This window comes from Calidris pugnax, unplaced genomic scaffold (assembly GCF_001431845.1).
Source record: "Calidris pugnax isolate Ruff unplaced genomic scaffold, ASM143184v1 scaffold24, whole genome shotgun sequence".
Classification (NCBI taxonomy): domain Eukaryota; kingdom Metazoa; phylum Chordata; class Aves; order Charadriiformes; family Scolopacidae; genus Calidris; species Calidris pugnax.
Window position 1 is genome coordinate 32,631,641 of NW_015090922.1, and position 14,940 is coordinate 32,646,580.

The following is a 14,940-nucleotide window of genomic DNA, read 5'->3' on the forward strand; positions in this document are numbered from 1 at the left end:
GCCTAAATCCCTTAAGCGCTTTGGAGATTTCCCTGCTAATCCTCTTTTTAATGCATAAACCTAGAAGGTAGGTGTGGGGCCTTTGGGATTTATTATTTGTATTCATTGTTTTCCAAGAGAGGAATCTTTCAGGGGTAACAACAGTAAGTGCTAAATACACCAACACACAGGAAGTTTATATGCTGTTTACATTATCACAGTAATCTGCTAGTCTTTTTTTGGCAAATGAAGGAAAAGAAAGTGTGACTATTATTAGTAATTACACTACTTACACTAATTTTAAACACTTACTAATATTAAATTTATGTGAAAATATTAAGTCCTGACTGAACAACTTAAATCCTTTTTTTTTCCCAAGGGCAAAATAACTGTATTAATATTAATGAAGCCACAAAGTAGAAGTTAACTGACAGCATTTTTGCAGTTGCTGTATTTTATTACTGAAACTTTATTATATTTTTCATATCTGAACATAAAAAATGAATAAAACTATCATAAACTGCTCTTTGTTGTAAGTGACATGCCTTTTCTTTATGATGCATGCTTTGCCATAAAAAGGGAGCGCTTAATGCATTTCTGTTGGGAGATGCCTATTTATTCTGACAAACCGATCAGCCTCCGGGATGTTCTTTTGCCACAGAGCTGATTTTACATCTCATCCATTATCTAATAAGATGTGAAAAGAGTGTCCTGTCTCACCAAAAAAATCAGGCTTTGTTTCATTACAAGGATGTGGCAGACTCACTCATGGGCTCACTTGCAGGATATACAATTGTTAGTGAAAGGCCCAGTTATACACTCATGCATGTTCCTAGTACAGCAAGCCAATGGGGAAAACATTGGTAATGTTGGTCCTGAGGATTTTTATTTTAAAGGTAAGTATAAAAAGTGGCCTCTATAATGAGAAAATGCATTTCACAACTTTAAATAATATGGCATGAGTTTATGAATTTGATTATTATAATAAATAGCACCGTCACGTCAACTACATTGTGAGGCCAGAATGTCTTTTCAAAATATATGCCCTGAGGAATTTTTTTCTTCTTCAGTAATTCCCCATTTTCAATGTTTATGAAAGGTTTAAAATTGCACTTGTATGGAAAAAGTGAGAGAGACTGAAGTGAGGAAAGCAAGCTGAGGTGTTGTGTGATAAGGCAGTGATAATGCAAGTGTATACAAAACCCTTTCAGACAACTGTTTTCAAGCAGATGTGGTCACAAGGAGATAAAGTCACAAAGGAAACAGAAAAGACACACAGTAAGAAATACAGTTAAACCTGCCCAGAAACTTAATTGCAAGCCTTTGAGATACTAGGTATCCAGACAGAGAGTACCTCTCCATATGTGTTTGAACGGTGTTCAACATGGCTGAAACTTTTAATCAGTAATGCAGTTGAATTTGCTTTTGTATTTAAATGACGCTCTGTTACACTAATGCAGCCTCTCATACAACATACCTTGCTAAAGTGCCTCCATTGTCAAGCTGTTTGCTAACAAGCACAAGTGTATTAACAAATCAGTGTTAGTGGAAGTAAAATAAAACATTTTAAATCATCGACAAAATACTGGAGAGAAGTGACAAGACAGCAAACAAGCGATTAGGTTTGATACCTCTGGAAGTTAGAACACTCACTGCGCTCCTCTGCTCCACATTTCCCTGACTTTCTGAATAACAGGATCAATCCTTTTGGACCTGCACAATGCCTCTTTTCATAGAAGTGCAGTTTCTTTAGCATGACAATGAAATATGATTTTCAGTGCTTCTTAAGAAAGTGACAATACAGCTTGAAAGAGTTCAAAATGAAATTGCAAAAGCTGGAATTTATGGCAGACAAATGTTCTAGTGTCATGTCCTCCTGATATCCTTTATTCATTGCATGTGAATGCAGCTCTATATCTAAAAATCAAGGCTGTTTTATCAGTCTTATAATGCCAGTCAGAATGGCTTACCACTGAGAGATCTTTCAGAGTCTGGAATTGCATCAAGACAGCACAGCTTTAAAACAGCATAAGAGACCCATTTTACATTATTGACTTTCCCCCTTACCTGCAAGGACACAGAATTTAATGCAGCTTTGATGGGTCAAAGATTTTGACACATGTCAAGACAGATATGTTCATTTTAGAGTTTAAAAAAAAGGCATCCAACTTGATACATATGAACCAGTTTAGGTGGCAGAGGCAGCTCAGACTGAGGTTAGGGACAATTGTTTTACTCATCTGCAAAAGACATTAGTTTTGAATGAAGCCTCATGTAAAGAACAATGTAATTTAAGGAAGATGAAAGCAAAACAATTGCTAGAAATGCAATAAGGGTCTAGAGGTAGTCCCTGAAAGCCCATGCTAACTAACCTATCACTGCGTTCTTTCTATGGATTTTTTTAAACCATTCTATAAAAGTCCATGGTAAGGATACAATTTTCTAGAAAATGCTATTTCATATGACCTATATAAAGTGATCATTCTCTAGTAAAGTCACCAATAGTTGTCCATAGAGAATTCATGTGATTCAGAACTATGAACAGACTATTTCCATTAGCAAACACCATAAAGCAGAACTGCTTGTTTCAGCCAGTGGCCTTCTTGTATAAACAGATTTCACTGTAGGAGAAACACACCCAGAAGTATCTAGTATGACTTTATGTCCCTAAATGGACCATATAGCAAAATCTCATTTTTAATAATGGCATTTATGTTACTTCACTGAGGAAATGTGTAATAATAACAGCAAAATTTTTGTGTTAATGATCAGTGTATAATAAGATGCACAATTAGGAGGATTATGGGAATTTAATGGGATGAGAAGGGCAAGAGATCATCTGCTGTATGACTCTTCATGATTGTAACCTGCTGTCTGTGTCCCTAATGTGTTTTTATGACTTGTGTGCTTTGGTTTGTTTTCCAGTTTGTGTTCTGCCGTGAATGTAAAGAAGAATACCATGAAGGGGAATGCAGCTCTCTCCTCAGCACGCAGGGAGCCACGGCCCAGAAGGTAGGCATCCCACAACTCATTACATCCTGATCATTATCCCTGGCTCAGCTAGAGCGACATTTGTCAAATGGTTCCTAATTATAATCCTAAGTAAAAGCAATTATGTTCATGCTGAATTATTCCAGCCGTCAGAATTGCCGAATTGGCTTTGCAGTGGATTTCAGTTGCTTTGATTGATAGAGTAGCGAAGTTCTGTCAGGAACACACAGGGCTTTACCATCAGTTGCTAAAGAAAAGGCGTTCCCAATGGGCTTTGGGGGTTGTCTCTATTCAATGTGAACACTTTTGAAAGGCTTTCTGTAGTCTTGCTGCCTTTCAGCTTATTTCCAGTGCACCCATCAGGAAATCATGTGGATTTGGATTGAACAACAGGGGTTTTATACAGCCTATGGAGAAAATGCTGTCGATAATTTATGTTTAACTTAGAGAAATAAAAAATGGATTGCCTAGGCTGGAAGCTCTTAGATGATAATTATTATTAGGCTGCTCTGTAATTTTGTAGCTATTGTAGCTATAGACCTGGACAGAAAATAGTTTTTCAATCCTGACGTTTCTCTTTGCCCTGCTCTTCATGGCAAATAAATCATAGTCTTTTCAATTAAAAAAAAAATAATAATAAAAAAAAGAGACAAGAGGAAAGGTGCAAAGAACAGGAGAGATACCCCCTAAATATCTCACAGCTTGGTGCCCAGGGTGCTCTCCTAGGAAGCAGAAAACTGACACTCAGATGTCTGGCATGTTTAATGCCAGAAAGAAACTCCGACCCTGAGCTCCCACAGAGTCCAACATGGCAGATGCAGGATTGTGGGCAGGAGCTGATGGGGACTTGTGGCCAGCCAGCTCCCAGCGAGGCATGGCCAGCTGCTGTCAGTGCCTGCGGGCAGGCTGTGGCTGAGGCTGGCTTGAGGGGCCTCTCACTCTGAACGTAGAGACTGGGAGGAAGCTGGAGGCCTACTGGGAACCTTTGCCACGTGCTGCCATGAGGCAGTTCATTTGCCATACTTTGGAGGCACTGCACTAGGCTATTACCTGAGTAGAGATTCTTCTCTTTAAGCTTTCTCAGTGAAGCTCTTCTAATTTATAAAAAGAAGTAGCACTCGTTGAGACAAAATGAAAGAGCCTGTATCCTAGTAGTCAGTCAGAGTATCTAGCTCTGGTGCCCTGGAACATGTGTACTCTATGAGACCCAAAATCCATCCGCATTCCCAGCCTGTAGTGATTTGTGATTCAGATGTGGTGTCTTGTGTTTAGCAGCTATCAGAAAATTTTTATTCCATAAATATGTGCAACCCCCTTTTTTGAAGCACATATATACAAGAAGATTTGCAGCTTAACTACCCTCTATGAGGAACAATCTCCTTTTGTTTGCTGTAGCCTTAGAACAGAATTCACGCTCCCATTCACATTTATATAAAAGCAAAACAACTTCAGCAGAGACATTGAGAGATACTTAAAGTATCCAATAGTCTAGTAAAGTAAGAGACCAAGGCTCAGTGTCTTACCTGTAGTAAACAGCAAGAACTTGAATATATCTCAACATGAACAGCGAGCCCTATATCCAGTAAGCTATTTATGCCTAGAGTTTTGTCTAGAGTACAGAAAGACATTGTGGCACCTTACAAATGAGTTCAACAATGTTGGCTTTGTGGAAGATAGAGCTCGTATAACTTCCATGCCCTAGGGCAGAGATAAAGGTGTGCTAGGGAAAATCAGAATATCTTAGGAAGAAGTGGTTTATTTTAAATATTTGCATATTGCCTTAGCTTCTCCTAATGACAATGGGAGCACTTTGTCCATCTGGTCCAGTATCTCAGCACACTAATTGTGCTCAATTAGATCTGCTAATTTAGGAAAGTTGATTACTTTTGCTGTTCCAGTGTAATGTGAACATTTTTGCTGTTCCTGAAAAATTTCCTAGGCTCTCAAAGCGCTGTTCCAGAATAGCTAAGTGATAGTACCAGACTAACTCTTGCAGCTATGTAGATCAGTTCCCCAGCGTAGAGAAGACCATAGACTACCCAAAATTCATTTAAACTCTCACTTAGCTGAAGCTAATTGACTTAGGTCAGCCGCCTTTTCCTCTAAGAGAGCTGCACTAATTAAACTTATCCACAAGGTGGTGATGTGCCACTGAAGGAATGTTTCCCCCCACTTTCTGTAACGAGAAGAGCAAACTGAGAGACAGCTAAAACAACGTAAAACGAGGCAAACCCAGGAGCTGGTGAGATATTTATTTCATCCGAACAGCATCACTACAATCTATCCTGCATACAACACTCCCCTGTGATGCATATGAAATATTTGTGGGGCATATATGGAAAGAAGTGCACATGGGATTGTTTTCATCTGTCTCTTACTGAGATTAATTTAAACATTTGCCCACCTGTGCTTGCAGCCTTTCTGTTTTGTTTAGCCCTCCCCTGCCACGTGCACAACCCTGGGTGCCAGAGCTAATTCCTATTATTGTACTGCTTGTTGAGGCAGTGAGGACTGTGTTATCTTTGACCATCATCTGGTAGATGGTGGTCATCCTACCTGGTCTCAAGGTAGGAATAATACACTTCCAGGGTTGTCTTCAGTTCCTGCAGTTTGAGTTCTTTCCCTATCATTTATTTTAGAAACACATCTTATTGTCACATCTCCTGCTGCTTGGATTTCGGGGTCAATCAGACACACTGCCACCAAACAGCTTCCCTCCAGAACTGGTGCAGGAAAATACTTTCTATAAAAAAAAATGCAGGTTTTACTTTAGCTTCTAGTAGCTACAGTAGTGGAAGGACATTCTGTTGTCTCCACATTTCTGCAAATTCCTGCACGTCTCTGACGTTCCCAGTATGAGAGAAAACACTGCAGGCAGGTCTAGGCCTAAATCAGCATGATGGAGATGAATACAGTGGAGCATGAAGACTATGAAAGAACTGGAAGAAATGCCAAAATGGAGTGTTGTTGTGGAGGAATGATGTAGCCAGAAGTTGATGGCAACAGGCAGAGCAGGAAGAGTTGTGGTGCCACTCAAAGCAGCCCTCTTAATGACCCATGTGCCAGGGCACTGTAAGGGCCATCTGCTCCCTGGAGACCAGACTCCATGGGTCTGTCGAAACAGGGCTGGCACCTCCTTGAGGACAGAGATGGGCCAAAATTGTGGAAAGTGGGACCACAGATGGGCCCATGGCTGGGCAGGGCAGGGCTGTGGGGAGCTGGAGACCAGCCCTACTGCAGTGTCACTGGGGCATGGGCTGACGTGGAGCAAGGTAGGGGGATTCCCAGGGGACTGGGCTAGGACAGAAAGGTCTGGTAGTGCCCTCAGAGCCTGAAACAAGTTTGGGAAGCCTTGGAGAAGGAGGTCTTTCAGAAAGAGAGGTAGATCCTGGTATAGAGGCATTTAAATGTCCGTGAAAGCCAAGAGCTGATGGAAGTGACTGTGACCTGTCAGACATATAGTGGGAAGCTCCAGAAAGAGGAGAAGAAAGAGAGAAGAAAGGGAATAAGCCTGTGAGATGACATGGGACAACTATGAGGGTCCGGGAAGCAGAAATGGTGGTGGCAAAAGGGGCCCGTGCTTAGCCAGATGTCAGAAGGACTGAGGAGGAAGCCTGAGGTCAAGAATGGGGAGTGGAGTTGGTGGGGCTGTGAAGGGAGGGAGGGCAGCAGGGAAAAGGGAATGGAGTCAGTTGGCAGGAGGAAGGAAGAGGCACAAAGCAGGTGTCATGTGTGGTGTTTAAGGCTATTTGAAATGAAAGCATTTGAACATTAGAACAGTGGGAAGCTAGAGGGCATTGCTTGCTGCTTCAGGTAGAAAAGGCAAACTCAGTATCAGATATGCAGAGAGTAGCCTACCTTTAATACTGGCACATCACAATCTTTCACATCTGTGCGCAGATATTGCATGGTCCTTTGGAATAGATAAAATTTTTTCTTTCTACTGAAAGGTCCATTTTCAGCCCTGATAGGCCACTGAAAGCTCATCTTAATCATTTACTGGCGTAGGGCTGATTGTTTCCCATCTTAGTGTGTAAGTTACATACTTTCAGGGAAAATAAAATGTATCTGTGGCAACTTCAGTTGAGAAGCTTTCTTTTAAAATGACTGCAACCTCTTGGAGCTGCTTGAAATTTGGGATGAGAGAATTAATCATATTTGATGGATTAAAAGGCACAGTGTGCATGATGGAATCAATGACACCATAAAGGTGACTCCAGCCAGATTTAGGTTTAGAAATAACCGCATGTACCTGCTGTGTACACCACAAAACCAAGCTTCCTGGTCCCTTTTAACCTCACTCATAGGCAGTCTATGCTGGTTGGGAATCTAGCCATAAACCAGCTTCCTCTGTAAGTCCTCAGCATAAAATTAGCCTTAGCACAAAGCCTTTCTAGACAGTTTGCTTTTTTACCAGGATAAGTAATGCACCTTTCTCACTAGCAACTGGACAATAAAATGTGACCACATATTAGATTTGAACATGTACAGAGTAGCTCCCAGTACTGTGTTGGTGCTGGGCATGTTGATAAAACACCTGCAAGGTGAACTGTAATAGCAATAGCAATGACACCAGTGTAAAAGTGGTGCATATGTGAATAAGTGAATAGGATGTGGGGCACAGAGAAATAAATGTTTGAAAAAAATGACACAAACCGGGCCTGCAAGCCATGCAATCCAGCAAAATCTATCACTAAACATACATCTTCAGTTGCTGGTGAAGCTAAAAATTGTTACCAATTTTTTGCACAGGTTACAGAGTATATTGTGTGAATTTCCACCACCTTATAACATTGAAAATCTCATTACCTGCTAAAGCTGTTCATTTCAGACCAGGTTCATTGTATGTGCAAAATAAAAAATTTAATGTTAGTCTTATCAAGGTCCCATAAAGGTATTCAAAGAACAATTTTTAGTCCATTTACAATTATCACTAGGACTTACAGTTCAAATTATATGTAGGTAAAATAAGAGCTATGCAAACTTCCTGATACCAACAGTTTCTCTAGTGTTACGTTTTACCTTCCACTGTCCTTCTGGGTCCTGGGCTCAATGGCTTCAGTCTGGGACAGGCTGGCATACTCAGTCCTTTTCAAGGAGGAACATGATGTCGATATTGATGTTGGTTTTTTTCCTTCTCACTGTATGGTCTGCTTGGGGTCACTTTTATATGTGTGTTAACAGACTCCTTCACTGGTCTGCAAGTCGACATTGGATCTAAATTTACTATCTGTGGTGTGTTTTACTTAAGTTGGTTGTCTTTGTTCTCTTTGTTTTCCCTAAGACTGTTTATACCCAGTTCTCAAGGCTGCGTTTGGGTAACACTGAAGAGATGTTCCCAGCAGCAGGGCCTCCTGTATTATCCTGTGATGGTGCTTTCAAGGCCTCTGCTATCATCCCACGCCTTTACTCCTCTGTGTAGCCTTTTATTGTAGGGTCAGAGAGAGTTTATTCTGCCCATAATACCTCTGCTTGTCACTGCTGTCTGTTAGTTGCAAAAATACATGTAATATTGTTAAACCATGCAATTATACAAAATCATGCAAAAGCAAAATAGGTAATAGTCACCTGGTCACTAGATAATTGCTGTCACTTGCTAAACCAAATCTCTAGGCAGGCCAGAGAGAGCCTGATGGGTCCTGAGGCCTGTGGGGCTGGCTTGGCACAAAGGCTGTGGCCTTTTGCAAGAAACAGCAACAGTATTTTTACTAAGCCACAAAGTTACATGTTCTAAACCTTCACCTACAATCTTTTTTTCAGTGTAAGTTCATAGCTAGTGCTGTGAAGCTTCAACTCCACTCCAGACCTGTGGGATACTGCCCACTCCAGCTGCAGACCTAAGCTGGAGGTCTTGGTCACCCAAATCCCAAAGCCTAACCCCAAATCTAGCACCTTCAAATCAAACCTCAGTTGTTTTTCTGTTTGGGACCCAGTTCTCGCTGTAGCAGGTACCTAATGCAGCATCCAGATAACAGCTTTCCTTTTCTGGGAGTATAGAACTTCTCCAGAAGCCCTGTCAGCCTGGGAACCCATCAGACCAAACCAAAACTAACCCAGTGCCTCCGCTGAGTCAGTGTAAACCTCAGAGGTATCTTTTATCCAGACTTATAGAATCGTAGAATGGTTTGGGTTAGAAGGGATCTTAAAGATCATCAAGTTCCAACCCCCCTGTTTGATCCTACTTACTGGTCCATGCCACTTGGGTCCTGACTGCAACCCATCTGTAGTTCCAGGGCTCAATCATGAGCACTCGGGCAAATGCTCAGCTCTGCAGCAGACTCATTTGATCACTTCCCAGAAATGCTTTCACTGCACAGGTGCAGCATCGAAGCACGCCCACGTGTGCACACACATCCAGGAAAGCTGGTCCTATCACCCTGCTGAAGTCTTTTGTAATGTAGTTCCTGGAAAAGCTCCCGGCTCACTTGGGCTGCAGGTGAGCTTCCAGCCCATCTTTTCCTCCCATTGCCTCATATATGCAGGTCTCGAAGTTGTCAGTAGGTGGTACAAAATATACAGGCATTGCTTGCCAGACTTCCCTTTCCATCCACTGAACAACCTCTGTCTAATCTCTTGTGCCTGTAGATACCCAAGCAAGCGTGATGGGTTGTGAAGCCTGGTCTCTGTGTAGGTGAGGGTTTGCTGTAATTATGCAGAAGAACATATTGGCCCATTGTGAGTGCAAGATATTTAAGAATTTGATTTTAATGTGGAATTCCCCAATAAAGGTGCTTTCAAAATATCCTTAGCTGAATTATTTTAATGCTAAGATGTGAAATATTTAGCTAATGCTTCATGAAAATCAAGCTTGGTGCAATATATTTCATAAAATATGGCTGTGGAATTGAAAAAGTATGCAATGTGCATGTTAAATAGTAACAGGAAGACATAATGTTGACAAAATTATGGAATTGCATATGTCTCCTGACTTACGGTATAAAAGAAACAGCAAGCTTCTTTTTCACTTGGACCTTCAGCAAAGGGTGAGGGAAAACATATATATTATATTGGACTCCACAGTTACATGACCTTCTGAATCAGTTCTTAGTTATCAGTGGTTTGTGTTTATGCTCTAAATATTGTAGATATCACTTCCAGAATTACTCCTTCACTATTTCAGCAAACTTTACTTTACTTACTACTTTTAGAACAGTGGAAAACAGAAGGTGAGGTATTTCAAATTATGTACTACAGGCAAGGGTTAAAATGAGAAACACACAGCATTTCTGTAGAAACTTCTTTCTCTACCAGAAAGAGGAGGAAAACTAATCAAAATGATAAATAGTAAATGCTGACCACAAAAAACATGAATTATTTCATAGAATCATAGATTTATTTCACTGCATTTTAGTGAAAGAAAAATCTGCTGAAGAGGTTCATCATACATAATATCTTTCAATGAGTCCTGAGTCACAGTATGAAATGTGGAACATCTATTATTAGACCATTGATTATTTTTTTTCCATCAGATAAATTTAAAAAGTTAAATAAAACATGGCTGTACAAAAAAAATGGCACACCTAGTTTGATTTCTAAAGTATCTTAAACAATTGGAAAAGAAACTGAAGCTCAGGGCTTAGTAGCTGGTATATTCACAATGTGAAACACAGGACATTTCAACCCACAGATGCCTAATTAAAGGAGCAAGAAAAACAACTATAACCAGGAAACGTCCTATAAAATTAATCTCTGTGTTATAAATAAAGATGCACCGGAGGAAATCTGAGAATAGGTCTTAACTTTCTGTCTAATGAGAAAGAGATGGGAACTACAGAGAGTGAATTTTAGCTTTCCTATTTTGGGCGGCAATAAAGTAAAAAGATGTGACAGGCTGCTTTTGTTTATGAGGTTAAGCTGACAGTCATTTGCAGCTGTGTTGCCCCTTACAGGAGAAGGCATGTTCTTTATTCCACTCGTGGAAAACAGTTATACAAGAATGACCTGTATTATATTAGATTTTCTGCTTTAGAGCAGTGTAAATTCAATATTCATCAGCTACCTGAATTTAATTCATGCTGATATGAGCAGCCCCAACATGCAGAGTGAGAACCTTGATGTGCAGCATCACTAAACCAGAGTGTTCTGATTTTACTTACGGAAAGTCTCTTTCACCTTGTATTGGACACAGTACCCTGTGCATATCACTTTGATTTTAGTTAGTTGCTGTCATCACAAAGCAGCTCTTTTTTTTTATGGCAAAATTCCCTAGGCACACCAGGCAGATTGGCTCACACAAAGCTGCTTCATGGGAGTTTAACTGGATCACTGCAGTACCGACTCTATTTTTCCTGTGCATGAAACTTATTCCCATTGATAGACGTCTTTCCTGTTCCTTATCTGTGGCCATATTTAGTGTTTTGATTAGCCCAAATCTTTATCTAGACTAGAACTCTAATCCCATAGATACGCACACCTCTCTTTGTGAGATTTTGACTCTTAAATGACTCAAATAATTCATTTTTTAACAAAGCCCCTCTAGCCTATCTAGTGCCCTAGACATCTGCTACTTTTTCCCCCATAACTCAAGTAAGACACCACTAAACATGACAGGAGGTTAATTCATGTGAACATGTTCATAAAACAGCAGAGTAGAAGCTGTGAATACAAAGGAAATTTAAGTTGGACTGTCACCATCCCTTGTAGATCAGGCTTCAACAGATGAGGCTGCTTTTGCTTAGAGCTCTAGCCCAAAATAATTAGTGGGCTGTCTTAATCTAAATGTTATGGTGGGCTGAACATTGCTTTGTGTACAATGAATTAGTCTTTGTCTCCCTTTCAAAGGGAGAGAGTGTAGCCAGCAGGTCAAGGGAAGTCATTCTCCCCCTCTACTCTGCACTGGTGAGGCCACAACTGGAGTACTGTGTCCAGTTCTGGGCTCCCCAGTTCAAGAGGGACAGGGAACTACTAGAAAGAGTCCAGCGTAGGGCTACAAAGATGATTCAAGGATTGGAGCATCTCCCTTATGAGGAGAGACTGAGAGAGCTGGGACTCTTTAGTCTGGAGAAGAGAAGGCTGAGGGGAGACCTTATCAACGCCTACAAGTATCTCAAGGGAGGGTTGAAGGAGGAGGGAGCCAGACTCTTTTCAGTGGTTCCCACCGAGAGGACGAGGGGCAACGGGCACAAGTTGGAACATAAGAGGTTCCACTCAAATATGAGGAGAAACTTCTTCACGGTGAGGGTGACGGAACCCTGGAACAGGCTGCCCAGGGAGGTTGTGGAGTCCCCTTCTTTGGAGATTTTCAAAACCCGCCTGGATGCAGTCCTGAGTAACATGCTCTAGCTCTAGGCAATCCTGCTTCAGCAGGGGAGTTGGACTAGATGATCTCTATGGTCCCTTCCAACTCTAGAAATTCAGTGAAATTCAGTGAAATTCAGTGAAATGCTTCCAAATATCAATAGTTGTTCTCACATTCATGCTAGAAAATGAGTAATACTTTCTGTTTTGAGACATCTAAGCCTTTCTAAAATGCTATGTTTCACATAAAGACATAATTTTACCTATTATTTTTTTTAATCTTGTTTTTCCAAGAAAAATTAACTTACAACCAGGCATTTCTGATCAAAAGAAAAAGTATTTCTGATTTAAAGGAAGCTGCACTGGGATACATTTTTTAACGTTATGCATGACCAGCTTTTTTGCTTATCAGAAAGGAATTACGGACCAAGAGCAAACAAGCAGGAGTCCAGGAATTACAGTCACTAAAGCTAAGCACAACATGATGTTAACAGCTTCATATTCTATTCTGATTCAAGCTTCATATTCTATTCTCAATCAAGGGTCTTCAGTTTTCAGATGCTATCTATGCTAGGTAAAATAAACATGATCATAAACGAAGTGTGCTTACACAAAACAGTATATAATGTGGTCAGTGTCAGAATTTAACATTATGTATCTGATGCTTCCAGTATTTTGAACAAAACGTTTTGCCATAAATGTTTTTAACTGGGATGGTACTTCTCAGTTGCTGACTGTGAACACACACTTCAATTACTTTATGTAGTTCTACTAACAAGTCGATGTGTGCCCTATTACCTGAATGAGATGCTGCTTTAAGAAGGACACTTTATTTCTATTTCAAGATGCTTTCTGTCTCTATAGGACTTTTTCCAGTACTGCCTGATATTGATTAACTGCAAAAAAGCTTTCCATGTACATGTTCTTGTATTGCGGTGTGGTGCTCAGCAGTCTCTGTGGTTTGTCATCCCTATTAGTTTTTCCAAAGGACTCAGGATAGAAACAGAACAGAAGTAAATCTACGTCCTTCAGTGTGACCCAGAGATAACAAGACAGACATTTTCCCCTATCTCACTAAGGGAATATTGCAGAGCGGATGCTGAAAAATGCTTGCAGCAGCTCTTACTGTAGCTTCCTGATATTTATGAGTATCCATTCCTGGTCACAATGTGCAGCACAGTTGAGAATCAAAACAATTATTCATAAAGAGGCATGGATGGAATCTTGTAGCTTTTGACTAAGGCTGGGACAAATATGTTGTAATAATTGGGGAACTAGAGCATATTGTGTGGGGTCAGCATCCCAAGCGATCAAAGACTCCTGTCCTTAGCGAACTGACATGTGATGTGCACCTCAAGCATCCTGGGCTGCATCAAAAGCAGCATGGCCAGCAGCTCCAGGGAGGTGATTCCGCCCCTCTACTTTGCTCTTGTGAGACCCCTTGGAGTACTGTGTTCAGCTTTGGCATCCTCAGCACAGGAAGGACATGGACCTGTTGGAACAAGTCCAGCAAAGAGCCACAAAGATGATCAGGGGCCTGGAGCACCTCTACTATGGAGACAGGCTGAGAGAGCTGGGGTTGTTCAACCTGGAGAAGAGAAGGCTCCAGGGAGACCTTATAGAGGCCTTCCAGAACCTGAAGGGGGCTGCAGGAGAGATGGGGAGGGACTCTTTATCATGGAGCATAGTGATAAGTCAAGGGGTAATGGCTTCAAACTGAAAGTGGAGAGATTTAGATTAGGTATCAGGAAGAAATTCTTTACAGTGAGGGTGGTGAGACACTGGAACAGGTTGCCCAGGGAAGCTGTGGATGCCCCATCCCTGGAAGTGTTCAAGGCCAGGCTGGATGTGGCTTTGAGAAAGCTGGTCTAGTGGGAGGTGTCCCTGCCCATGGCAGGGGGGTTGGAACTTGATGATCTTTAAGGACCCTTCCAACTCTAACCATTCTATGATTCTGTGATCTCTGAACTTCCTATCCAACAGCAGGCAGGTCAAATAAAGTGAGAGCCACCTCTGCTTGATAGACCTGTTTGATTACCTAGGCCATGTCAAGAAGATTTGGTTTGCTAGTTTAGGGTGAAAGAACGTGACTTAAATAGCCACTGGTAATGAAGAACTGTCGTACACGTTTCCTTTATTGTTTGAGGAAAAAAATGCAGATAAATACATATGTCATTGTATGTGGAGCACTAAATAAAGCACATGACCACTGGAGGGTCATAGATCAGTATGGTATGATTTCTTTACTGAATCAGAGCAACTCCATCTCTCCACCATTTCTCTGCATTTTCTTCCTGCAGCAGGAAGTTTTTAACTTAGTATTCAGCAAGACTGGGCATAAGAGGGATGTTTCAGCTCTAATGGGTTGAAAATATCACGCTGCAGCATTTATTTCATGCTAGAATTTTTGCAATGGAAAATATTAATATATTAATTCACTCTGCTGTTTTCAGCAATTTGTTCTTTCTCGGTGAATTGCATACGTGTGGCTTGAAGTTGTTTATTTTAATTATTCCTAAGCTCTCCCAAGTTTTTATTTGTTTTCAGAACTAAGATCAAATATCTTTATATAAAACAAATTAGCAATTTGGCATGTGAAATTTTGCCTCAGTGTCATTTGCTAGTAGGGCATAACAAGACACAAAGAAGGGGAAAAAAGTATGTTTTCAAGTTCTGAACCACACCATTTGGATTTGGACCATTTGGGAAAAACGGAGCCACTGTGAAGCTCTT

General features: G+C 40.9%; 1 protein-coding gene across 1 annotated transcript in view; it reads left to right on the forward strand.

Moving 5' to 3' along the window:
* PARK2 (parkin RBR E3 ubiquitin protein ligase) overlaps window positions 1-14,940 on the forward strand; it is a 622,540-nt gene that overhangs the window by 599,713 nt on the left and 7,887 nt on the right. Inside the window, exon 12 of the mRNA XM_014950502.1 lies at window positions 2,905-2,991. Coding sequence (XP_014805988.1) covers window positions 2,905-2,991 — 87 coding nt within the window. The remainder of the gene's footprint in view (window positions 1-2,904; window positions 2,992-14,940) is intronic.